The sequence below is a fragment of the Brassica napus genome, chromosome A7, assembly GCF_020379485.1.
Source record: "Brassica napus cultivar Da-Ae chromosome A7, Da-Ae, whole genome shotgun sequence".
Lineage (NCBI taxonomy): Eukaryota > Viridiplantae > Streptophyta > Magnoliopsida > Brassicales > Brassicaceae > Brassica > Brassica napus.
The window spans coordinates 17,802,005-17,826,449 of NC_063440.1; the positions used below are offsets into that span (position 1 = coordinate 17,802,005).

The window sequence follows — 24,445 nt, forward strand, 5'->3', positions numbered from 1 at the left end:
GTGGGAAACAAAGCCAATCAAGTAGCGAGACCATCGTGGTCCAGCCCAAGGAACATAGCACGTGAACTTACAGCTTAGCCTCAGATGTCTCCATGTTCTTCCTTTTTTTTTTCCTTTTTTCACCCCACATTTTTAGATTTGAGCCCTTTGACCTAATTCCTCTAAAAGGTTTTGATTGAAACAAAAAAGGTTTACCAATATCCTTTTTCTCTGTAATTTTCGCCATTAATACTATTCCCTATGTGTTTGTAAACTGTTTTTTTGGGCAACATGTGTTGTAAATTGTATATGAGATATACTCCTCCAAGCCGTAAGGAATTCTTATATGACATCATCTATACACCTCCAAGCCGTAAGGAATTCTTACTTGTTTTTCTTTGTTGTCAACATCATTATAGTTATTACTTGAATGTTTTTCTTTTTATGAATAATGAAATAATTTTGTATGTGAGTTTAAGGAATGTGAAATTGCTTTCAGTCACTTCATATAAATATTAAAACTATGGGTGCTTTCTGTCGATAGAACCAAGTATATATTAATATCTTGTATTATATGGATTCTTGGCACACATCAAAATTTTATCCATGCATGTGACACAAAAGAAAAAGAATCTTAACTATTCGATTACCCCAAGTTTGGCAAGAAACTGATAAAAAAAATATTCGAAACAATATCAATTAGCACACAATGCTTAATTAGACACTCGACAAAACATTGAATTAATAAACAACAAATCAGCTAAGTTCTTTTTACATATCATTCCCAATTCCCCCTCCCAATCCATAAGAAAAAAAAATCAGATACATCAAAGCAAATTCATCACAACTTAAAAAATGTGATTGGATTAAATAAAAATGTATTCTTCTTTGATAAAATAACTTCTTGACACAAAGAGAGTCAAGAATTATTTCACCATAAAGATATAAGATCTTAATGAACCAGCTTTAGGCATTGAGGAGCTGCTCTTTCTCAACGGACGGTTTGATATCGGCTGGAGATTGGTCGGAGACATTATTCTCCATCTTCTTGAGGCTCTGTTGATGATACACTTGTCGAAGTCTCTCTATTTCTCTCTTCAATGCTTCTTGGTGAGCTGAAAATTATTAAATTTACAATCATTGTTATGATTATCAATAAACCTACATGTTTAATGAGTACTCACATGTTTTTGTTAACTTGTGTCATATGGCACACATGGACAGTTGTTCTAGCTTATTAATCAGGCTATTATTTATCAACCATGTGATCTTAATCTTGGTAGCTAAACCCATATTATATAAGTAATAATTAGTAAGGAGTATACAAACCCGCAGAAGTAAGAAATGAAACAACATCTACTAAAGTTATTCATGATGTGAACATATATTATATTTCATGTAATTTTGTAAATTATGAAGCATGCATTGCCGCAAGTACTTATTTGTATAGTCGTATTGCTAACGAATAATGATTTGGTCGAGCCTATATATTGTCAGTGATAATTAAATACATGGAGTGAAAATAATGGCAAAAATAGTAGTAAGATACACATATTCTGTAATTTGATTATTTCCCTGACATTTTCTCTATATTAAATTTTTATTTTGTTTGTTTAAATTCATGTAATTATAGAAAATTGGAAGTTAAAATAGTAAAAAAAAATTTTAAAAAAGTAAAATTACCGTCTTTGAAAATTTTGTCTTGTGCTAAAGCGGCGATACGTTGCTTGATAGCGCTATTGTCAACGTTGAGAAGCAGTCGCTGGTGATCCAAAAACGCAACTCGTGGCGATAACACTGAAACTTCCGTCTTCATTCCACAAATTTTAATTCGAAGTTAATTAGTATTGTATTTTCTTTTATTCGATTATTATACATTAACAAATGTAAAGGTGGTGTAAATTTTTACCTGCAATGAAGTAACGCTCCGTTCAAGCTCTGATATGTATTGCAGTTTCCTCACCCTTGATCTCTGTGCTGATTGCCTATTTGCTAAAATTCTGTAGAAAATTTCAGTAAAAACAAAACAAATTTATTGTTATCGATGTGATAATATTTTTATTATAAGAAAATGATATATTGAACTAGTTAGATATTATAATTCTACGTGCATGCATGACTTTGGTTAAATTTTGTTTCTTGAAATAGTAATTTAACCCGAAAGTGATTAACTTACCTTTTTACCCTTTTGGGATCGTGAATCCGATTACCGGAGCTTCCACCGCTGTCTTGATTTAACGACGGGCCATCTTGTGGCTCCGTCTTGCACTGGCTTTGAACCTCATCTGTTTCGTTATTATCGTTACCGGCGACGTTGCTGGGAATAGGTGTGGTGTCCATGTGATTATGATCGGTCGATAGTGGTTCTTTGTTGTCATCGTCGCTGGACGGCGTGGAGGTATTGGAAGAAGAACGCGTGGGACCCACATTGTTGCTGTGTTGGTTATTGTGGTTTTGGTGTACGTCGTCGTTGAACATGGACATGAACTGCTCATCGTCGAACCTGTCGAAGTGGTGGCTTCCGACGCCTGAGGAAGGAGTTTCTAGGAACGCGATGGAGTCGCTTATTGAACGACGGTGTGTCCCACGACGAGTCGTTGAGAAGTCGAGAAACTCGTCCATCCACGAAGGATTCTGTTGTCCCGCGGTTGCGGCGGCTGTTGCGGCGATGGAAGGTAATTTTTGGGAGGAAAAGTCAGGCCAATGCGGCGTCGTAGTCGTCATGGTTGGGATCTTTGGAGGGAGTTGTGCCATTAATGAGATTTAATGGCACACACGAAAAAAAAACTTTTTATTTATGGTATTTCAAGAATGAGAGAAGAGAGGAGGAATGAGAAACGAACAAGAGTAACTAAAATGGCTATGTATAACAAAGAGTAGTTATACAAAACAGAAGTAAGAGATATAGAGAGAGAGGTATGAATGAGATAAGATAAATTTTATAATAGAAAAAAACTAAAAACTAAAATTAATTTATATATGGACTCGATCTCTCAATGGGGTCACATGGGGAGAGAGTGAGATCAGACAGCTATGAAACAGCTGTTTGGTAAGAAAAAAGCTTTGAGGTCTTAAGAGAAAATGGAGAAGCAAGCAGCACGCAGCACGTGCTCTTAGTGAACCCCTCCTCTCTTAATTTATTTGCTTAATTATTTGAAAGTCTTGATTACATCTATAAAAACGTATAATATAATAATCACCCTTTGGAAACATTCTTATGTTTCTCTCTTCCATATGCTCCCGCTTTTCTCTCCTCCTTCCTCCGTCTTGAACTCTTGATTCCTGGCCGTCCTTGGAGCTTGAAACTTGGCCAAATGCTACATGGTGCTCGCATTTACTCTCTTTAGATATGTAAGATCTGGACGAGAACCAAAATGATCAAGTGGTACATGCAAAGTCTTTACATACAGTAATCGAACTTAGAGCCAAGGTTGTCTTGAGGTGAAGTTACGAAGCACCCGCTTTAGTCACCAAAATTTGTATATAAGTCTTAGGACATCAATTTTTTTGAGTGTAACAGTTTATGGATAATAATACTTTTCGTGCTTTAGGTGTCTAAGTACATAGAACCAGGCATGCTTGGAGCTGACACCCATTTGCCTTACGCATGGTTTCAAGTCGGCACTTTATCAGTTTTATGTTACGTATGATTTAAATATTATCGCAATTACATTTTTCACCATCTGTACTTCGGTAGAATCATATCTATCAGTAAATGCTACCATATCACGTATCTAGTAGACACCAGTTTAAGGAGTGACCACATTTTAAAAGGACAAATAAGAATAGTTATAACACAGTGTATGGACATTAATGAGTTGATAGCATAAGAGTGGCACACTTTATCAGATGAGAAAGAATAGTCCAATACAATTAATACAGTTCTCTTTATGTCCTTCACATGTACCACTTAGTTTGTATATAGAGAAGCATGAATATATGTGTAAAATTAGCTCTCTCTTGATACTAAGAATCAAAATAACATGGAAAATCAATCATCAGTATTGATTTATGGCAGTGCAATGATAAATTAAGGGAGAAAGAGTTATAATAAATTACATAGGAGATAGAAAGAATGAATTAAGTGGGAGGGAGACTGAGAGTAGTGGAAGAGTGGGAGATAGAGAGAGATGAGCTGTTGAAAGAGCAAAAGAAAGAGCAAAAGAAAAGAATTGAAGAAGGGAACCATGTTCATGTGTCAGCACATGTGCTTTGCTTTTTTTATTTTGCTATAATATTTTGTGACTTGTGAGGCCTCTCCCTCTCTAATTTGCTTTGTGTCCCCAAACCAATGCCCCATGTAGGCCAATCCTTGTATTATTTGTTCTTAGAAACAGAAGATAATTTATTTGATTGAAGCTACTATGTAGGTTATAATTGTACTGATAATAAATATATAAACGGTAAAAATACATATTTGTATCAAATAAATTGTTAATGATATAACGAAAATTATGTAAGAATGTTCGATATATATCTGAGTTTTAAGTCCAAGCTTCGTTTCAGTTCAATCTCTCCTCTTTTATTGGTTGCATTGTTTTGCAATGGGTTAATTTGATGAATGACCATATTGGGAAAAATATTAGATCTGAAATGGTTAGAAAAGTAGAGAGAGATAGGAAGAGAAAGGAGAAGATGAAATGGTTAGTTGGTCAAATATAGTTTTTTTGGTCCTAAGATCAAATTTAATAAGATTTTATGGTACAGTATATAACTATGTATTCATTTTTTTTTGGCATCAACTATGTATTCTGTAAATATTTCTTTTTATTACATATAAGTGTTACTTTGTTCTAAATTTTTAGTGGCGCAAACGATCTATTGTCTTACTGTTTCAATATTGTTATGTACGTCAGATTCATTTTTTTATCGTTAGTCTTTACTCAAAACAACCCAAACAGTAGTGGTTGTCTTCTAACAAAGTATTCTAGGAATATTCTCTTTTTTTTTGTCACAGTTCTAGGAATATTCTCTTAAATTTTATACATAAGACCGATCTTCAAATTTCTACAACAAGCCCGGCAGCAACAACAACAACATTGAACGAGAAGTTACAGAAATTGAAATATCATTCTAACCAAAACACTGCACGAGGAATGGCTTATAGGCAAATTTGACCATGAATTTAAAGCTTTTTTTGTTTAGGAAAATATTTCGCTAACCAATTAGTGGAAAAGTTCAGTATCTACGATATTTGCTGATCATATGACTAGTTTAGAAAGAGGTATAAATGTGCTGATCGTATGAAATATAAGTTTAAAAGGTAAAAGAATAATATATAAGTCAAGATTGTGGGTAATTTAACCATATAGAAAATTGTTATATATTGTTATTTTTTGCAAGTATACTCTTATTCAGATTCTACTTATAAAACCCTTCTTTTGTTTCGAAAAGTTTACATATATAAATTTATAAATTTCGGTATAACAAAAGTAAAATATGCTACAGTAAAAGAAATAATGTAGGGGTAGAGTGATGTTTGTAACTTCTGATTAATGTATAAAATTGAAAGTGGCTTGCCTGTGAATACAAACATTTTCATGCAAGTGTGCTTCCATGTGCATCTCCCCCTCGTTCTTATAATCCATCCAATTCTGCTTCACATGTGCATACTGCATATATATATATATATATATATATATATATTATTTTTTTTGATAAAAGGAAAAATGTCAGCTGCTCCCGGCGGACTGCGAACCCGCGACATTCAGTTTCGTGTGTATATACATGCACATATACATGCACATAAATAAAACAAATAAAATGAGTAAAATATGCCAAGACTTAAACTACTAGTTACTCTTGACAGAAACTTATGTTTTAAAACGAAATATTAACATCCTACGTAAAACAAATACGAATCGATGTTTTAGAAATATAATGGGTTGATATGTAATAATATGAAGCTTATTTCCGAGTATTATGAAGAAAATGGAAATAAAATTGCACAATTTTCAAAACTGGATTTAACTTAATAATATCTTGAAACCAGCCAAATGATTGAGCATTGAGAATCGGAATATCTGACAAGACAAAATCAAATGTGACAGAGTCTTAGTTAAAGTATAATTAACATACGCTTAATGCTTCATGACACCAAACTGTTTTTTCTTCGTTATAGAGAAGCTAACATCACTTTTAGTAAAGGATAACTATTATTCTGTTAATTTTTATTGTTATTGAATATTCTTAGGGTAGCTACCAGACCAATTTTAATATATGTTTTTAGTAGGAAAAAATCTAGCGGGGTCTTTCAACTAAAATGATCAGAAGTAAATCAAGAACAAGAAAATAAATTAATTTATGTGATAAAACTATTTCCAGCCCATAACATTGGGAGAAAAACATACTGAATCTTCCGTAACGATTCGTACATGTTTTCACTGACATATACACACATCATAATACTGCAAGTCTGCAACCCTGATCCAAATTATTCTTAACAACTTTCAAATCACAATTTTTTATTCGGTTTCTCAAAAAATCACATTTGTAATATATTGTGGGTATTAATCACTTGTTTTTTTTTGGGTCTAAATGTTAAATATTAATCACTTGTTTATTTTAAGATAAATGTTTATTGATCTACAGTTTATTTGTTCGTACCAATTTATTGTGATATCAACATATATATATATTAAAGTTATACAAATATAATAAAAATCTATAAATTAATAATAATTTTTTAATTAATTATTAATAATAATAATTTTAAAGTTATTCAAACACAATAATTTTTTATATAAATTAATAATTTTAGGATTATAATAGTTTAAATTTCTATAATTATTAATTAAAATATTTTTAAAGAGCATTAGACATATTTTAATCGATAAAATTATCATAAACACACAGTTAACTTTAATAGAGTAATTTATAATCTGTAATAAGTTAAAATAGAAAAATATCAATTTATGTATTTATTAATTTATAAAATTATATTATATAGTTATTCCTCAACTGGCAAATAATTTATGAGGAACCTCACAGCCAATGGAATATATAGAAAAGAGAAGAAAATCATCGAACTTTAGTATAGTTCAACTTGTGACTAATGATCATGCATGTTACCACTGATAAAAGGCAGTTTGTATACGATAGATATATAATAAGGTAGGGAGCATAAGTAACGTGAACGCGGTTTTATCTGTCGAGAACATTTTACACTTTGCGATCCTAATGATCCAATTATATATATTAAACTATATAATAGTTTTAAGTTAAACTAAATTTAGATTTTGATCCGTATTCTCAAAAGCAGTAATATTTTATGCTGTAAGAGTTGAAGAAAATGTAGCAAATTTTTATTAGAGATGTTAAAATAGCAAAATTGCTTCATTTAAACATGTCTCATCTAAAACACTTATCTATGCAAACTCCAATCCCATTTAGATTCATTTAATTTTAAGATTTAATATGGTTATCTATTTAGACCTGCAAGCTAATTTAGATATGTTCAAACAGTTCTATAATATTTAAATAATTTCAAAATCACTTAAAAAAATATATTTGAAATGTTTCTTATAAAAATTATTTTAATTTTTGAAAAATTAATTTTTTTTTGGACAAATTACTTTTATAATTTATTTATAATATGTTAATGGCTCTTAATAAAATTATCTATTAAAAACCTGTTAAGCAAAATGAATCAAAATATGTTATAGCTATTTCAATCTTTATCCTATTAAAACCCCATTAAACTAAATGAGTCAAAATATGTTATTGCTATTTCAATCTTTATCCTCTAAACCTGCTAGTAAGGTTTTATAGAATTTGAGTCATGTTATACACAAATTCACGATAGAATATTAAAATATAATTATATAACAAAATTCAGATGCATATACGATTGAATATTAATAATTTTTAGGCGTATAAAATAAAGAGTTATAGAAAAAGTTATTAGACATTAATATCGGATGAAAATGTTAAGCAAAAATCATGGTAATATTAACAGCATAAATTTGGCCGATGACATTGAGTTTTGCTTTACTCTAATTTTTGCCAGTAACATTAATTTTGGCAGAATTAATACGCGTCTTCCATAATTATTATACGAAATCTATAAAGTAAAATGATTGATGTTTATACTAATCGACAAATAAAAAATCTATCTAAAGTAACATAATCTAAAAGTATAGAAGGATATATTTGGTTGATTGACATGCAGATTTGTTTGTTAGAATCCTGCCATAAATATGCTAAATTTTAGAGTGTTTATTTACTTATAATTAATCTTTAGGCTTAAAATTAATATGGTAGACAAAATTATTATAGTGTATAATTTTTTAAAAAATATTTTATCTAGAATCAAGCTGGGTCCAAAGTTGTGTTTTATTTTAATAGTATAGACTAGCTTAAAAATTTACATAATGTATTTTAATTAAATTAAAAGTTACATAATTTATTTTAATTTTACGTAATTTATATTTGTGTAAATCATCCATTTGAATAATTTTTGTAGGTAAGTTATTTTATATATTTTGAAAATTTTAAACATATTATATAAAATATAGTTATAATTATGTTAGATTTTGACCCGTATCATAATGCAATATTATTATTTTAAAATAATTTTGTTACAGTTTCTAATGTTTGTTACAATTTTTGTTTACATATAGAAATCACATGAGTATCCATTTTGTTCTAACCGGTAATGTTGATCTCTTTTAAAATTTTAGTATATAATAAAATTATATTTAGAGTAGTTAGGTAATTAAAAATTTAGTATGTAATAAAATTATAAGATTTATGTATTGTTTTTTCTTATAAAATTTGATGATGCTATTCGAGATATAAAATATAGTTATAATTATGTTAGATTTTGACCCATATCATAATGTAATATTATTATTTTAAAATAATTTTAAAATAAGCTTGTTACAGTTTCTATGTTTGTTACAATTTTTGTTTACATATAGAAATCACATGGGTATTCATTTTGTTCTAACCGGTAATGTTGATCTCTTTTAAAATTTTAGTATTTAATAAAATTATATTTATAGTAGTTAGGTAATTAAAAAATTAAGATTTATGTATTGTTTTTTCTTATAAAATTTGATGATGCTAATCGAGATATAATTATAGTTATAATTATGTTTGATTTTAACCTGTATCATAATGCAATATTATTATTTTAAAATAATTTTAAAATAAACTTGTTACAGTTTCTATGTTTGTTACAACTTTTGTTTACATATAGAAATCACATAAGTATCCATTTTGTTCTAATCGTTATGATATCTTTTAAAATTTTAGTATGTAATAAAATTATAATATTTATGTAATGTTTTTTATTATAAAAGTTTATGATGCTAATCGAGATATAAGGTGTAATAAAAAATTCTAATGTTTCAGTCACTAATTTTACTTCTAATGAAATATGTTTTGAATAGGTCCAAAAAGTGTAACCATTATAAGCATAATAGTGTATTGATTAGTATCATAATCATTTAATTTTGTATTGTTATTCTATTAATAGATAACCGATGGTATGTTTAATATAAAATTTGTTTAGTTATATTAGCCAACGTTGGTTTAGTTTAAATAGTTAGGTTGCATTTTTTACTGTAACATATATGAAAAAATCTAAAATTTAAATGATAACTTTAAACAATAGATAAAAATATGACCTTAAAATTAATAGATTAGATTCTTGAACTCATTATTTCTATAAATATTCAGTTTATAAATGCATCTACTCGGAGGAAATATGGAAAAATCTAACTCATAAGCTGTTGAGTCCTCAGTTTACCAGTGAGTGAGATGAAATTATTGGCTGTGTCACAAATCGAAATAAAGGAAAAGTGTAACATTTCCTTCTGAGATACGCTTTTCAGGTTTTCTTATTTGCTATATGCTCTAAAAGAAACCAAAGAAGAAATGGGGAAGACTCTCATTCCTTGACCAAGTTGATTGACAAACATGCCAGGAACCGGCTGCACTTAGGGGCATTGTCTTTTTTTCTTTGAATGAATGCTAAATTTATTCATCAAAAAACTTTTTTACATCAAGTGGTTCTTTGTTTAAATAACTTCTACTCCTATTCTTTTACCTTTCCCTTTACAACTTTCCACTTCCCACTTAGGGCATTGTCGTATGTGAAGGCGATGAAAACATTGTGCAGATGGTTTGAAGCTCACTCCCACCAGTTGTGATCTACGGTTTAGGGCTCTTGCGGAGGCACTATAAATTTTTTCATAAATGCCCTAATTTGTTGTTTTTTTCAATAAGGCTCAGTTAAGATATTCCTTATAGATGTACATAAACTCTTATTTCCAAGATGATCAATAAATTTAACATTTCATCAAAAAAAAAAGAAAACATGGTTCTCGTACTGATGAGCTTTCATATGTAATTATGATTTTTCAACAAAAACCACAAAATACAAATAACACGATGTAAAAACATTTTTTGGTTTGATAATTCATTAAAGAAAAAAATATTAGAAGAAAAAAACCAATATTCGAGTGGTTTTTAAAACTAAAAACAATAAAATTTGCTGAAATTCACATCTTAAGGCCGTAAATAGGCCCATATTTGGGCCGTAACGGGCCCAAGAATCCCAATATCGAACGATTTCGTAATAATTTCGTCGGGTTACAATTTTATTCTTCATCCTTCTCGCCGTCGACCAGCCTCGGACGCCGCCGCATTCGCCGTCGAACAACCGCCGACGCCGCCTCGTCTCAGTCCAACCTTCGTGAGGTTTTCTTCGTTCGTTTTACTGTTCCAGTCTTTGATTCTCACTCGATAGGTCCGTTTGAATATGAGAATGTTCCTGATCTACTCATCTGAGATGAGCCAAATCAACTTATACAAAAGCTCTAACTTCTACAAATCCACATTTATTTATTAGCATTACTATATTGCCTCTTTGTTGGTTCTACAGATCACTAGAATCATTTGTATTGATTGATTATCATTCATGTTGTTAGCAGATGGCATGGCTTGTGGCTACTCTTTCACTGATTGTTATCTGGGTAGCTTCTATATTCAAAGTTTTCTTTGGAGCAACGTCTAGCTCCAAAGCTGCAGTTCTTGATGATGGCAAGTAGATTACTTTATTCCTTTTAATGCTTACTTTTATGCAGAAACTTGATGATATCTCATTGTCTTGGACTTCAGGTAACAAGAAGAATGTGTTGTTTGTCATCGCACATCCTGATGATGAGTCAATGTAAGTTTTGAGAATGTATCTATCTCTCTGGCTGTTGTTGGAATCAATGAAATTTTTAAAGATTGTTTTTTTTTGTGTGTTGGACTGAGAGGTTACGTTTTTACGTTGTCGACAGGTTCTTTTCTCCAACAATAAACTACTTAGCTTCCAATGGCTACAACCTTCACATGTTATGCTTCTCCACTGGTACTTTCTACATTGGTGCAGTACTTTTTCTTTTCAGAGTTGTAGAATTTCTAAAAATATTATCCAAATTGCCATATAACAACATAGTTGCAAAGTTATCCATAGAATTCCATTGATGGGAAGAGAGGGATGTTACTGAAATGCGGTTAAGATATTTTATTTTGGTCACCAAGGATGAATTTGTTTGTTTCAGGAAACGCTAATGGCATGGGAAGCATTAGGAAAGATGAGTTGCATCAGGCTTGTGCAGTGCTCAGGGTATTATAGAAATTGTCAAAGAAGGGATCTATGATAGTTTTACTTGTTATTGCAGTGAAGGTGTTTGCTAATATATACATCGAACGTGATGCAGGTTCCTCTTCAACAGTTAAAAGTTCTGGACCATCCAGATTTACAGGTTAGTTTTATTATATCTCATCAGCACATGTGTATCTTTTCACTCACCATTTTCGTTTGACACGGCACTGAGTTTGTAATATTCTCTCTCAGGATGGTTTTGGGCAAGTATGGAGCCATGATTTGTTAGCAAAGGTCATCGGTGAAGAAGTCAGTAATCACGATATTCACACGGTATGACCTGGGTCCTGAATCGTAGGTTAAAGACACTTGAGTATTTTTTCACCTGATTCTCCATTTACTTACTTTCAGATCATAACATTTGATAACTATGGTGTTTCTGGTCATTGCAATCACCGTGATGTGCACCATGGAGTATTGTACGTTAAGATCTTGTTGTAATCCATGATTCTTGAAACCGCAAAATCCTTCCTCATGACTGTGTTGTACATGCAGAAAGTTCTTGCAGACTAATTCCGAAAGAAATATCAAAGCTTGGGAACTCGCAAGTCTTAATATCTTTCGCAAGTACTCTGGACCTATCGACATTTGGCTGTCGATTTTCTCCTCCAAAAGAAATGCGAGCAAGGCCATCATCATAAACGAGCAGCCTTGGAAAAGCTATAAAGCAATGGCACAACATTTAAGCCAATGGGTTTGGTATGTCTCCTTTCCCAAATATGATCAGTGTTCTTATCTCTTACCATAATGATTGTGAAACATGATAAGAACTGAATCATGAATCTCTGTCGTTTTCTTTTGAACATGGAAGCTTTTTTGTTGTTGTTGTGCAGGTTCCGAAAGCTTTTTGTTTCGTTTTCAAGCTATACATACGCAAATACACTTGATAGGATCAACCCTTAACCGGTTAACACTTGATGACTGCCGTATTCATACAGCTCTTGTCGAGGCAAAGGCGAAACAGTTTTGAACAAAAGATGTAGCTTGTAATGTTGCTTTGCCTTTTTTGCATCAATATTATAAAGGGATAAAAATTCCATTTCTGAAAATTACCCTCGTATGTAAACACAACCACAACCTTATTTTCCTTTCCTTAAGAGTTTAAAACAATGTACATATATATTTTATTTGGGGGTAAAATAATTTTCGCACAAGAAAACAAATTCATGTAGGAGTTACAATGTAAAAGAACCTAAAATGTAGTTCATCATCGTCTGGAACAACTCTATTACTCAACAAAAATCATCTTAGCTCAACATTCAGCTTCCTCTGCACCTCATCACGCACCTTACTCTGCATTTAGAAAAACCACAATTTTTAACACTAACAAGCAATTAGCCAAATGCAACCTTCTTAATTACGAATCTTGTTATGGGTTATATGGAGAGTGTCATTTAGCTACATAAGGTTTCGAGTTGATAACAAGTTTAAATGTCTTCTTTTAGCTGGATCAGTGATGAAAAGGAGAAGCAATAATGATTACCTGCAGATCATTGACCTCCTCGTCTGTAAGAGAACGCTCCATGGAACGGAACACAATTCTGTAACAGTGACTAGTCATCCCTTTCTTGTTGGTGAAACTGTCGATCAACTTCACCTGTGAATCAAATTGTAAACAATGACTCCGAAGAACATGATTATGATACAAGTAAAGCTGAGATATAGAGAGTTAGCATTCTTTCTCAACCAAATACCAGTCAAAAAGATAAGTTATGTACCTCTTCAACGAGATCCCCAGCGATTCCTCTCACAACTTCACAAAAGTTATTCTCTGTGAATGATTCACTGATCCAGAAACTGATGTCCTTATAACAAGGAGGATACTGCAAAACAATGTTTTGTTTAGCACCGTCAAAACTTACAAGGACAAATGAGTCTTAGACCGACTGATATTCATTAGACATGAAGAATGTTTTACCTTTGAGAATGGCTTGAATTTGACTCCAAGCTCTCCTTTCCCAAACTGCACATAACATACAAAAACACTGATGTGAGAAAAGAGCTTACAAGTTTTGAGAGAATAAACTCCATCATCCAATTTTTGAAGTTGTCAATCACCTGGGAAGTAAACCGTTCATCGTCTGACCAGAAAAGTCTTATATCAGGGATGTCAAACAAAACCATAGCAAGTCGTTCCAATCCAAGTCCAAAGGCCCAAGCAACATTGTTCTCTAATCCACTCTGCTTCAAAATTCTTTGCTCCGTCACCCCACAGCCCAAAACCTCTAACCAGTCTTCCTGAATCAATAACCAGATAAAGCTTGTTAGCTTGCTAAGATTGGTAGTATATGTATGTCTGCATTTAAAGCAAAGCAAGTATTTAAGATGGGAAAAGACTACCTTAAAATATATCTCAAGCTCGAAAGACGGCTCAGTAAATGGAAAATACGTATCAACCCATCTCATCTCCACAGCACCTGGCAGCCATAGAAAGCTTAAATCAAAGAGTAACAGATTCGCAAGCTTGTTCTACGTTAAATCGTTTCATCAAAATATCTACATCTTCATTCTAAAGCTGATGCCTACAATCATCCTATAAAAAACCCAAAGAATTACTGCTAACTATCTGAAGATTACTTCTGTTGAATAGATCTTAGCTTACCAAACAAGTGACGTGCCAACCCCTCTAAACATTTCTTCAAATCTTCAGCAGCATACAACGTGGAATCCTTGCCAGACTCGTTCCAGTCCTCAGGAGAAAACACACAAAAGCCTTCCATCTGTATTAGATTCAAGAGAAAACATAAACGACTAGTATAAGAAACACATGATGTCGACCAAAACAGCCAAAGTGAAAGAAAAGAACACCTGATGGAAAACAGGATAATGAGTAGAATCAATAGAATCTCTACGGTAAACATCTCCAGTAACAAGGAAACGTCTATGACCTTTCCTCAACAGCTCGGCTTGGTGAGCACTTGTATGGCATCTCAAAACAGTTTGGGAATCCACATAGTAGGTGTCGTTAAGGCTTCTGCTTACATGATCAGCAGGGACTAGCACATCATCAAAGTTCTGTGTCACCAAAGGAGACACTGTTATTACAATTGTAACTATCTAACTCTTTTATTGATAGGACTAGAGCAAATACAAACGAAAACTCAAGCTAAGATCTCATCATGTCTCACACAATATTCAGCATGTTCCTCTAACAACTCTCAGTCTCTAACCGAAAACACTTTACGTGAAACAGAGACTCTCCTATCCTCATGATGTTTCCAGTTAAAAGATGCAAGCTTTGAGTAAGGGGAAGGTACACTCACTTGCTTGGTGGTAACAATGGGTGAAAGATCTTCGAAAGTCTCAAACTTTTTAGCGTAATTGGACTCGAAGTAGTCGTAGATAGCATTCTTTATAATCCCAATAGGATGCTTATCACGTCTGTGTAGCTGCATTCCAAGCTTAGAGAAGATGGAGTCTGGTACATTGTTTGTAGGATCATCATCTCTCACCACATCTGCAAAAAAAAAAAAAAGTTGAACATTTCAAGATAACGAGCTTCCACTAAGTCAAACTGTAAATCAGAAGCACGAACCGTTTCTAGCGACTGTGACGCCGCCGATATCAACGGCCGAGACGATAGGGAAGCGGCGCTTCTTCGTTTTGGGGAGAGGTGGAGAGTATACAGCGGCGGAGGAGAACGAGGAAGCGAAAGAAAAGCGTTTGAGTCCGTTGCTAGAGAGAAGAGCGACGGAAGCTCGGGTGAAGAGAGTGGACTGAACTGAGAATATGGTCATGGCGTATTCGAGCTCGGAGATGAGTAAACACGAAGTTTATCGAGGAACACCGTTGATGAAGAGGGGGGGGGGAGACAAAGTCTCCGACGACGAGAATCGCGGTGGCGAGTGGCGGCTGCGGAAGAGAAGAAGCAAATCGTCAATTGGTGGGGGGAGAGAGGACGTGTAAATGGATTGAATTCCGTAAATTACTGTTATACCCCCTTCTCTATATTACATTTAAAAAATACCTAATTTATGAATCGATAGATTACATTTCGTAGTTTGCTGACAAGTTTTGTTTCTTACTAAATTACAGACACATAGTAAGCTGTAAGCAATAACAATTATTACGGAAGGGTAAAGCACGTTTGGGTTGACCAGTTTTAAGTTTATAGGAGCAATAAAGAGCGTTGATACGTCTTCGTGATGAAGTAGGCCATTTTATTCAATGATACGCTATGCTTCCTTCTTTGAGAACTCGGGATCGGCTGGTTTGTCAGGTAACATCTCTGGAAAGCTGGAACATTCCGCTGAATCGACATGTCGATTTCGCAAAGCTTTAGAGACAAACCTCGACGCATAGAGTGTTGCTCCCAGATTGCGTTGTGTGTCTTGTAGAATTTGTTGTTCGTCCTTTATGGCAGGTAATATCTTAGAAGCCTTCCTTCGGCAATGTGCTTTCCATGCTGCCTGTATGTAGAATGCTGCCCATGATCGCCAAGACTTTGAATGGCATCTGCAAATTGTATGGCGGTAACATTACCAAGAAGGGAAACTGTGAGACCTCTGGTTCACTTATTTTGGTATATATCTTTTAAAAAAGTTAGGGTTTGAAGCCTTGCCTGAAACTGTGTTTGATGTGTTGGAGTTTGACGCTGTGATAGCGTCTCAAATGGTAGGCTAGAAACTTGAGATCATCAGCCGAGAGAGTTAAGCCCTCAACATAGGTAAGCGTCGTTACGGTTCCGTTTGAGATGGGAAGGCTAGGAGAAGTATGGGGATCAAGAGCCCAAAAGAGAAGATCTTCCCATACATCACCTTTCATGAGTCGAATTTGGATATCGCTGTAGCTAGATGTTTCAAAAGATTCTGTCATGCTTTCCAATTCGCCGTACGTTACAATAAGCATTTCCTTAACCGGGTCACCTTCTCCCAGTATGTAGCTTTTTTGGGAGTAGAACACAGGCTTCACCCGATCGTAAATTTCATTTAGTAGCCAATCATCATCAATGAAGGAGATCCAAGGAACCTGAAAACTCGAAAAGCTACATGTTAAAAAAACTATGTGATACACCAAGTGATTTCGCAATATATATGCTTACATTCTCCAATGAATACAAGTATAAATTGCGTTTGGCTTCGACCCTTAGGTCTTTTGGAAGACTACGAAGATGAGCTTCCCTTTCTATGCTACTGGTTTTTTCCCATTCAATGCATTTCTCTAGATCGTCTGGTAGGTCCTCAGAAGGCATCCATTGTTCTGTGTCTCTTTTCTTCGCCTCCCATTCATCTACTCTTATACTAGTTGATTGCAAGTACTTCTGTGATCACCACCAAAAGAATTAGATGTACAAGATCAAAATCTATAATGATGAGGTGTGAGTTTATTACCTGAACATTTCCAATGAGCCCAGCAAACAAGAGTACACCAGAGACACAAATGATGATAGCAAAAAAGACCTCCCCTGCAGAGTTGCTTGTCTTTAGGTTTTGGCCCAAGGCACTGTAATTGTTCAAGAAAATCTTGTTGTAACCGTGAAACTTAAAAAAAAATAATGATTGAAGAAGCTATGATAGTTTATATGTAACAAACCTAATATTTCGGAGTCCCCACCAAAAGCAGTACAAGAGCTTCCTTGGAAAATCCCTTGTCTCTACCACCCCAGATTTCAATGCATCAGTGTAGATGCCAAAGTTAAAAACTGTGGAATTTGTGATTTGCTCCGGATCGATTAATGGGCATGAAGTGTTTAGGAAACGACTGTTGTCTCCACCAGCACCTCGTGCACATAAGAGATTTGTTAGGTCACATCCGGGTATCTTTGCACACGCTTCACGCCAACATGTCTCTTTCTTTTCAACTGCACTCAAGTACCAGATAGCCCCAATCACCTGGCCATCCATCGATCATATATGGTTATAACAAAAAGCAAATGCAGTGTGAATAAGGGAGAAATAAGCTCTTGCTGCTTACATGGCTCGGCAGCAAGTAAAAGAAAAGGTTTAAAGCAGCTCCAACCCACTTCGTTAGAGCAACCCTACCATATAGGTTTGTCCCATTTTTGTAAATCGGATAGATACGGATGCTTCTAGGTATAGATTGACAAAACATAGCCCATTTTAGTATCTCCTTGGACACCAGTGACGTCTTTTGCTTTCTTGAGAGGAGAGTAAGAACCATCACCTGCGAGATCTTTAATCAGTCAGTCTGATGTCGTTGAAGACTAGAGCTAGTGAAGATAACACATAACACAAACACACCTGGGGAATGGGGAGAACAGAGACAATGTCAACACTGAAGTAGAAAAAGAAAAGTCTCTTCCTTATAGGCTTAGAATTGCCTCTTAATGAGGCTCGAGAACGAGGAGCGATGCGCTCGGTTATAAAATGAAAAATGAAGTGAATCACATAGAATACGTCAATAAGAGTACGAAGGACACAAACAGCTACACCAAGCTTCTTGTCCAAAGTGAAGCAGAACTTATGAGAATCAATCACAGGGATAAAGAAAAACAAAGGATCAACGGCTAAAGCAAGCACGCAAACGAAAAGGACAGTCTTCCACCAGTTTACAATACGTGTCATCTTCCAGAACATTTTCTCCAACCATCCTCTAACACTCTTGATAGATACAGTTGAAAGTCTCACCACATTGCCAGTATTAAACCTGCATAAACAAGAGCTCACTACAAAAACAACAACTCCTAGCACAAATAATATATAAAAAACCAACTACTTCAACTAAAATTCGAAGAAAGTACCCCGCGTATCCACTACTCCGGTGATTCATGTAGGATTGTAGTTTCTTCCTAATCTGTATTTTCTTCCCCTGAGAATCCACTTAGTCGTCTCTCTTATCCATGCTCACTCATTTCCAAGTTAAACAATACAATACTGATTACCAAAAAATAAAAACAATACAATACTGATTACCAAAAAATAAAAACAATACAATACTCACCACTCACCTTCATGCTATGCAATGTTGGCTGACTTTTTCACAAACGGTAAGATACCCTGGAGTCTCTTGTTGGGTACAATCAGTACCGTGCTAAGGTTTTTGGAGGTCCGAGGCGAGTTAAAAAAATTTACAAGATATTTTTTTTAAAATATTTCTATTTAAATTTGAATTATATAAAATATTTTTTTTTTAAAAACATATATATATATATAACACTAAAAAGTTTTGATTTATTACCTAAACATTTTCTAAATTTTATGCACCAGACTTTTATAAACTAAAAACCAAACTATATATTCTTAGCGTTTTGGATTGAAATGTTGGTCGATGTTAAAAAGCTAAATATTAGCGTTTAAATTAAATAAAATAAACTATATATTCAAAATATTATAAATTTTTAATCAAATTCTATAAATATATAAAATAAATTTAACTCATAATATATACAAAGAAGACAAATGTGGATCAAATATTTGCAGTTAATTTGAAGTAGAATCTTTATAGTTTTATATAAAATATAGTAAAATTGATCACAAATTAGTTATTTTAAACAGAAGTCAAATTTAGAATCAAATAATAATAAAAATATAACTAAAAAAATACATTAACTACCATGTATGAATTTTTTTTTGTAATTAGGAGCCCTAAAGGGCCCTAGGCAAATGCCTTTTTTAATAGGCTGTAAGCACGGCTCTGGGTACAATTTTGGTTTGTACTCCTTTGACATCTATCTAGTCAACGGTATGTAGATTAGAACTATTTCGGTTGAACACAAGGAAACCATTCTCTTAAAACAAAAAAAAACATTTTTTGTCATCTATTGGATTATATTAATAACTTGAAATTTTACACATAAACCAACAAAAAATATATTTTTTTCTGGAGCCAAACAAGATTATGCATAATTGAAGATTACTTCTGTTGAATAAATCTTAGTTCACCAAACAAGTGACGTGCCAACCCCTCTCGACATTTTTTTCCTTACCAGACCCGTTCCAGTCCTCAGGAGAAAAGACACAAAAGCCTTCCATTAGTAGTACTAGTGGTTTTCACCCCGCGCAAGCGCGGGGATAGAAGGTGTTCTATTTCTCTGTCGTAAACAATGGTGCGTGCTATATTATGTACCTTATTGTTTTATTGTCCCATTGTATATTTATTTGTCTATTTGGTTTCATACCACAATTACCTCTTGAATTGTCATTTCTGTTCATCTCTAGAATCATCACACTTATTATTTCCCCTGCCAACTATTTGGTTTTCTCCAAATGGAATTACTTGGAATGTGCAGTAAGGTTACTACGATCAAATGTCGTGAACACTTAACACTTGAGTGTAATTTATTGATCTTCTTATTCAAACATATCAAACATATCGTTCCTATTTCTTATTTATACTTCGGCCTCCGTTCCGATTTGATTGTACATGCAAGATCATATAATCACATGTGTTAAATTTGTATTTTGTATGTTTTGCAGTATTTGTGATTGCTTTTCATTTGCGATGAGACATATATCTGTCAATTTTGCATAACTTTGTGTTCTTCTAGCCTTTTGCAAAGTCATATAAATCACGTGTTTAATTTAATATATTTTTTTCTTAATAAATTGTAGGTACTTGGGTGGCATCTTTGAGGGTGTGGATACTAATTTCTTAAAAAACTTTGGTGCAGAGACTACTATTTTTTTTCCTTTTGCCAAACTGGATTTATACTATGCAATTTAAAATGTAATTTCTGTTTCTTGAATCACATATCCTCAGAAATTGAGTTCCTATCTTTTCCAATTCTATACAATATCATAATCATGTAATATAACATTATGATATTTCTTAGTCTCTTTATGTCTACATGTCATTCTTGGCATTACTACCTCTTGTTGATGAATACAGTCACCTCATGGGCACTCAATTCAGTTGATAGTTAATGCAAATCAATCTTGTTAAGATACAACAAAAAACCAATGAAGGCAATAAGGGCTTGAGCTAGTGAAAGCTCGATAAAAATAGTTATTATTACCTACTTCTCTTTTCCACCAGATATGTAGAATAATGATATTGGATAATTATTAACATGTCATCAACAAATCAGTAAGATTCACCAGTCTTTATGTTTTAGGTAAAAAAAAAATTAAAAAAAAATGTTTTACCTAAAATTTAATTCACTTGTAGTTTAGGCTGCTCATTTGCCGATGCATAATGATTATCAAAAGCCTTTGAAATGATAAGCCAGATTCTAGACATGTGTTTCTCAATGCCTCACAATTCACACACCATGGTTTATGTACCTGTTTTCAGTACTCCCATAAACATGAGTTTTTATCTTGATTTTAGTTAATATAAACTTTGGTTTAGCAGAATGGTCTTTTGGGTTTACTTACCTCAAAAGAACATTCTATTAGATCTCAAATATAAACATAGCTGCAAGTAATAAAAAAACAAAGATAAAATCTAAAGTAATAAATCTTTTTGCCAAGATTTAGCATTGGTAAATACCCTCGATTTAAACTTTTCTTTACAAATTTCCAAGACTCTAAACATGATTCTAGAAGCCATCAAGCTTGGAAAGGATCTTTACCTATTAGGGGATTCAATCATATTAGGGGAAAAAGATATAAGAGAAACTGAGAACATATACAAACTATATAACAAACGTTTATAACCTGAAGCTTTACAGGACTGGAGTAAACCAAAACAATAATGCTTTCGGTCAATTTTGTCACTAACAAAGCTTGTTGACGTGAGTGTTATCTGCTCGTTATAGTTAAAGATGAACGTGTTTAGATATCCAAGTTACAAAAGCTCTTTCTTTTTGATCCCTACCATGGTACCAACACACGGAAAAACCTCCGATGTTGCACCTCCCAAGCTGCAGGTTACACATAAGATGCCAAAGATTAACAGACATTTAAATATGATTTCAAGCCAAGACAGTATGAGTTGTAACCTGCTTGTGCACTCGGGAAACACAAATCCTCGATTCGTCCCGCTGAATTGATCATTCATCAAATAACTTGGTGTAGATACAATAAGACATTAATCATCTGTTGTCTTTGCTCGTATTACAAAAGTTTCTCAAATCTTGTTCACTTGGCAAATCGCAGTGTCCATTATTTTGCTACCTCCTCATGCTTTTCTCTATCCGACAAGTAGAGCAGTGCAATCACTGGTAAAGCTGGATTGTCTGGTAACAAAGAAAAAAGATATAAAGACGGTAAGTTAAAGAAACGAAACAGCTAAGGAGCTTTCTTACAACAGAACTGACCTGAGCTATCCAATCTATCTTATATGATGCATGAGCGAAGAGTATAGTAGAAACTTACATGTCTCAGGTTTTAAGAAGATAGATCTAATGGCTTCCAAGACTTTTGTGACTTTAAGAGCTGGGCTCCAAATGTCTCTTAGAATCTCCACACTTAAGTTCCCTGCAGCATCAATATTGCAAAGGTAGATCCGAGTCTTGAACACCGCCTGCAAATCATCAACCCTTTTAACCTCAAGACCAAAAACGAAAACGAAGTCCCTCAAGACTTAAACCGTTGGCTCAAGTCTCTAGGACCACAAAAAGGTCAAGACTTTTTCTACAAAATGTTCAAACAACACTTTGATGCAAGAAATAAAACTACTTTATATTGCAACATACATCGAAACCGTAGATGATCTCTGCTTTGAAGTGCTAGCATTAATCAAAAGACAAACAGAGAAGTTGATATACAGTAGGTAGTTTCTTCCTAAAGACATCATCTTTTAACTCTAATCAAACTTGTAAACCATAACTCAATACCAGCTAAACCAGTAAAGCTCCCAACTTTGTGATAAAGTTACTACTTTAACGAACAATCTAAACATAGAGAATCAAAAGCTCATACCTTTGGTGATTTAAAGGGATAATCATATCAAGAAAAAAAGATCCGTCCTTAAGTCCCTGCAAAAATAAGCTCGAATCAAAAACACTCGTAGAAAGAAACGTAACAACAGGAATGTTGGTGTCATAGTAAAATTTTGTAGATGGTGTAGAGGTCAAATAGAGGCTACCTGTGGATGCAAGAGTGTTGCCTAGACAAAAAAAAATATGTATGGAAAACAATGAATTGGGAAGTCGCATGTCGGAGAGCGTCAATGTTTGTGTGGCTGACGGCTGATTGGGCAACAGTAGCATCAGAGGATGATATTTCCGAAGAAGGGCTCTAGGCTTTCGAGTGAAGAAAAACTCATAGAGCGTGTTTATGAAGCTCGATTCCAATCTCAGCCCTCTCCTATTTATAGGGTTAGAGGTGTTCTTCGGTTTTCATACACATCACGCTTTGATTGTAAAGCAAGGGAGACGGAGAGTTCGTGGAACTTATTGATTTAAATGTGAAGTGAAAATTCATTGCAGAGTTCAATAGAAAAACGTCAACGGAGGATGAGAAAGAGAAGAAGCTGAAGAGATGCAGGTCAAAGCGTGTTCGTAAACAAAATCTTTATTGTTCAAGTAGGGTCCACCAAAAGAAGAGATAGAGTTTGCCTACGTGGATAGCCTTAGGAGAGAGCAAAAACTCTCCTATTATAATATAGATAGATTATATTTTAAGAAAAAAATATAAACATATAATACAAGAAACAGAGGATGTCGACCAAAACAGCCAAAGTCAAATAAAAACACACAGGGATCTAGAGAATAGAACACCTGATAGAAAACCGGATAATGAGTAGAATCAATAGAATCTCTACGGTAAACGTCTATGAACTTTCCTCAACAGCTCGGCTTGGTGAGCACTTGTATGACATCTCAAAACAGTTCAGGAATCTACATAGTACGTGTGTGTCGTTAAGGCTCCTGTTTACATGATCACCAGGGACTTGCACATGATCAAAGTTCTGACACCAAACGAGAGATACACGCATGATGATGGTTCCAGTTAAAGATGCAAGGGGGAAGTACACTTACTTGCTTGGTGGTAACAATTAGCGTAATTGGACTCGAAGATGGAGTCTGGTACATTGTTTGTAGGATCATCATCTGCAAAAAAAAGTTGAACATTTCAAGATAACGAGCTTCCACTAAGTCAAACTGTAAATCAGAAGCACGAACCGTTTCTAGCGACTGTGACGCCGCCGATATCAACGGCAGAGACGATTGGGAAGCGACGCTTCTTCGTTTTGGGGAGAGGTGGAGAGTATAGAGCGTTGGAGGAGAACGAGGAAGCGAAAGAAAAGCGTTTGAGTCCGTTGCTGGAGAGAAGGGCGACGGAAGCTCGGGTGAAGAGAGTGGACTGGACTGAGAATATGGTCATAGCGTATTCGAGCTCGGAGATGAGTAAATCCGAGATTTATCGAGAAACACTGTTGATGAAGAGGGAGGGGGAGACAAAGCCACCGCGAGTAAATTACTATTATACCCCTTGTCTAGATTACATTTAGTAAATTGCAAATTGAACCCTTAAGTTTTTCTGTAAATCACGTTTTGAACCGTAAGTTTTATTTAAGACCCTGATTTTTGAAAATCAACAGACAAAACCACAATCAGAGAATTTTCCCGGCAATACATTTTGGATTTAAGTTTCTCGGAAAAGTATATATTTCCCAGATTCGAATCCTGGTTCGGGTTTTTGGGTAGGGTCGGGTCAAATTCCGGGTCAGTAAGGTAACGAGGATGCTATTGCTGATGATTTTGCAAGTGAAAGTCTCTTCCGCTAAATTGGGAGGGAAAGAGAAGAGAGAGACGAAGAGAATGGCGTCCACAGGAATGGCGAAATCGAAGGGGAGTTTCTGTATCACTCTCTCTTCAGAAATCTATCATACGCCACCAGAAAGAGAAAAACAAAATCATTTTTCAACTTTGCTTTTGAATCCAGAAGAACAAGCGATCATCAATTCCTTCAAATTCGAGCTTCGCCGGTTTGGTGTTATACGAATATCCAATCTTGT

General features: G+C 34.1%; 5 protein-coding genes and 2 long non-coding RNA genes across 10 annotated transcripts; 2 read left to right on the top strand and 5 right to left on the bottom strand.

Annotated features, from left to right (window-relative positions):
- Positions 1-696: 696 nt before the first annotated feature.
- On the bottom strand, positions 697-3,014 carry LOC111214139 (basic leucine zipper 61-like). Its single transcript, XM_022716362.2, has 4 exons — positions 2,156-3,014; positions 1,889-1,979; positions 1,663-1,789; positions 697-1,094 (listed from the first exon to the last, which is right to left on the bottom strand). The coding sequence occupies exons 1-4, from the start codon at positions 2,731-2,733 to the stop codon at positions 946-948; spliced, it is 945 nt and encodes a 314-aa protein (XP_022572083.2). The 5' UTR covers positions 2,734-3,014; the 3' UTR covers positions 697-945.
- Positions 3,015-10,538: 7,524 nt separating this feature from the next.
- LOC111197751 (probable N-acetylglucosaminyl-phosphatidylinositol de-N-acetylase) lies at positions 10,539-12,761 on the top strand. Of its 2 annotated transcripts, none has more exons than XM_022716358.2 (10): positions 10,539-10,686; positions 10,920-11,028; positions 11,107-11,158; positions 11,274-11,344; positions 11,538-11,602; positions 11,697-11,741; positions 11,834-11,914; positions 11,993-12,060; positions 12,137-12,340; positions 12,475-12,761. In XM_022716358.2, exons 2-10 carry the CDS (start codon positions 10,920-10,922, stop codon positions 12,542-12,544), a joined length of 765 nt encoding a protein of 254 aa, XP_022572079.2. In that variant the 5' UTR covers positions 10,539-10,686; the 3' UTR covers positions 12,545-12,761. The 2 variants fall into 2 exon arrangements, with proteins under 2 accessions (XP_022572079.2, XP_048593035.1); XM_048737078.1 differs by having other exon boundaries at positions 10,596-10,686; positions 10,917-11,028.
- Positions 12,702-15,563, bottom strand: LOC106353202 (phenylalanine--tRNA ligase, chloroplastic/mitochondrial). Of its 2 annotated transcripts, none has more exons than XM_013792909.3 (10): positions 15,177-15,563; positions 14,905-15,098; positions 14,450-14,656; positions 14,244-14,361; positions 13,982-14,058; positions 13,700-13,879; positions 13,560-13,604; positions 13,360-13,464; positions 13,125-13,238; positions 12,702-12,934 (listed from the first exon to the last, which is right to left on the bottom strand). In XM_013792909.3, exons 1-10 carry the CDS (start codon positions 15,376-15,378, stop codon positions 12,884-12,886), a joined length of 1,293 nt encoding a protein of 430 aa, XP_013648363.2. In that variant the 5' UTR covers positions 15,379-15,563; the 3' UTR covers positions 12,702-12,883. The 2 variants fall into 2 exon arrangements, with proteins under 2 accessions (XP_013648363.2, XP_048593034.1); XM_048737077.1 differs by having other exon boundaries at positions 14,905-15,086; positions 15,177-15,553.
- A 32-nt stretch (positions 15,564-15,595) lies between these two features.
- Positions 15,596-18,616, bottom strand: LOC106353201 (probable cyclic nucleotide-gated ion channel 12). The gene is made up of 9 exons (XM_048737076.1): positions 18,514-18,616; positions 18,342-18,482; positions 17,842-18,247; positions 17,555-17,764; positions 17,174-17,472; positions 16,972-17,083; positions 16,683-16,901; positions 16,203-16,609; positions 15,596-16,096 (listed from the first exon to the last, which is right to left on the bottom strand). The coding sequence occupies exons 2-9, from the start codon at positions 18,368-18,370 to the stop codon at positions 15,817-15,819; spliced, it is 1,962 nt and encodes a 653-aa protein (XP_048593033.1). The 5' UTR covers positions 18,371-18,482; positions 18,514-18,616; the 3' UTR covers positions 15,596-15,816.
- A 625-nt stretch (positions 18,617-19,241) lies between these two features.
- Positions 19,242-23,131, top strand: LOC125576621. The gene is made up of 3 exons (XR_007315048.1): positions 19,242-19,577; positions 21,476-21,477; positions 23,097-23,131. It is a non-coding gene; the product is annotated as an uncharacterized LOC125576621 (long non-coding RNA).
- Positions 21,487-22,969, bottom strand: LOC106351159. The gene is made up of 3 exons (XR_001271207.3): positions 22,405-22,969; positions 21,859-22,006; positions 21,487-21,719 (listed from the first exon to the last, which is right to left on the bottom strand). It is a non-coding gene; the product is annotated as an uncharacterized LOC106351159 (long non-coding RNA).
- On the bottom strand, positions 23,103-24,126 carry LOC125575381 (phenylalanine--tRNA ligase, chloroplastic/mitochondrial-like). 2 transcript variants are annotated; one of them, XM_048737079.1, is made up of 3 exons: positions 23,610-24,126; positions 23,466-23,537; positions 23,103-23,354 (listed from the first exon to the last, which is right to left on the bottom strand). In XM_048737079.1, exons 1-3 carry the CDS (start codon positions 23,809-23,811, stop codon positions 23,317-23,319), a joined length of 312 nt encoding a protein of 103 aa, XP_048593036.1. In that variant the 5' UTR covers positions 23,812-24,126; the 3' UTR covers positions 23,103-23,316. The 2 variants fall into 2 exon arrangements, with proteins under 2 accessions (XP_048593036.1, XP_048593037.1); XM_048737080.1 differs by having other exon boundaries at positions 23,115-23,395; positions 23,610-24,114.
- Positions 24,127-24,445: the final 319 nt, after the last annotated feature.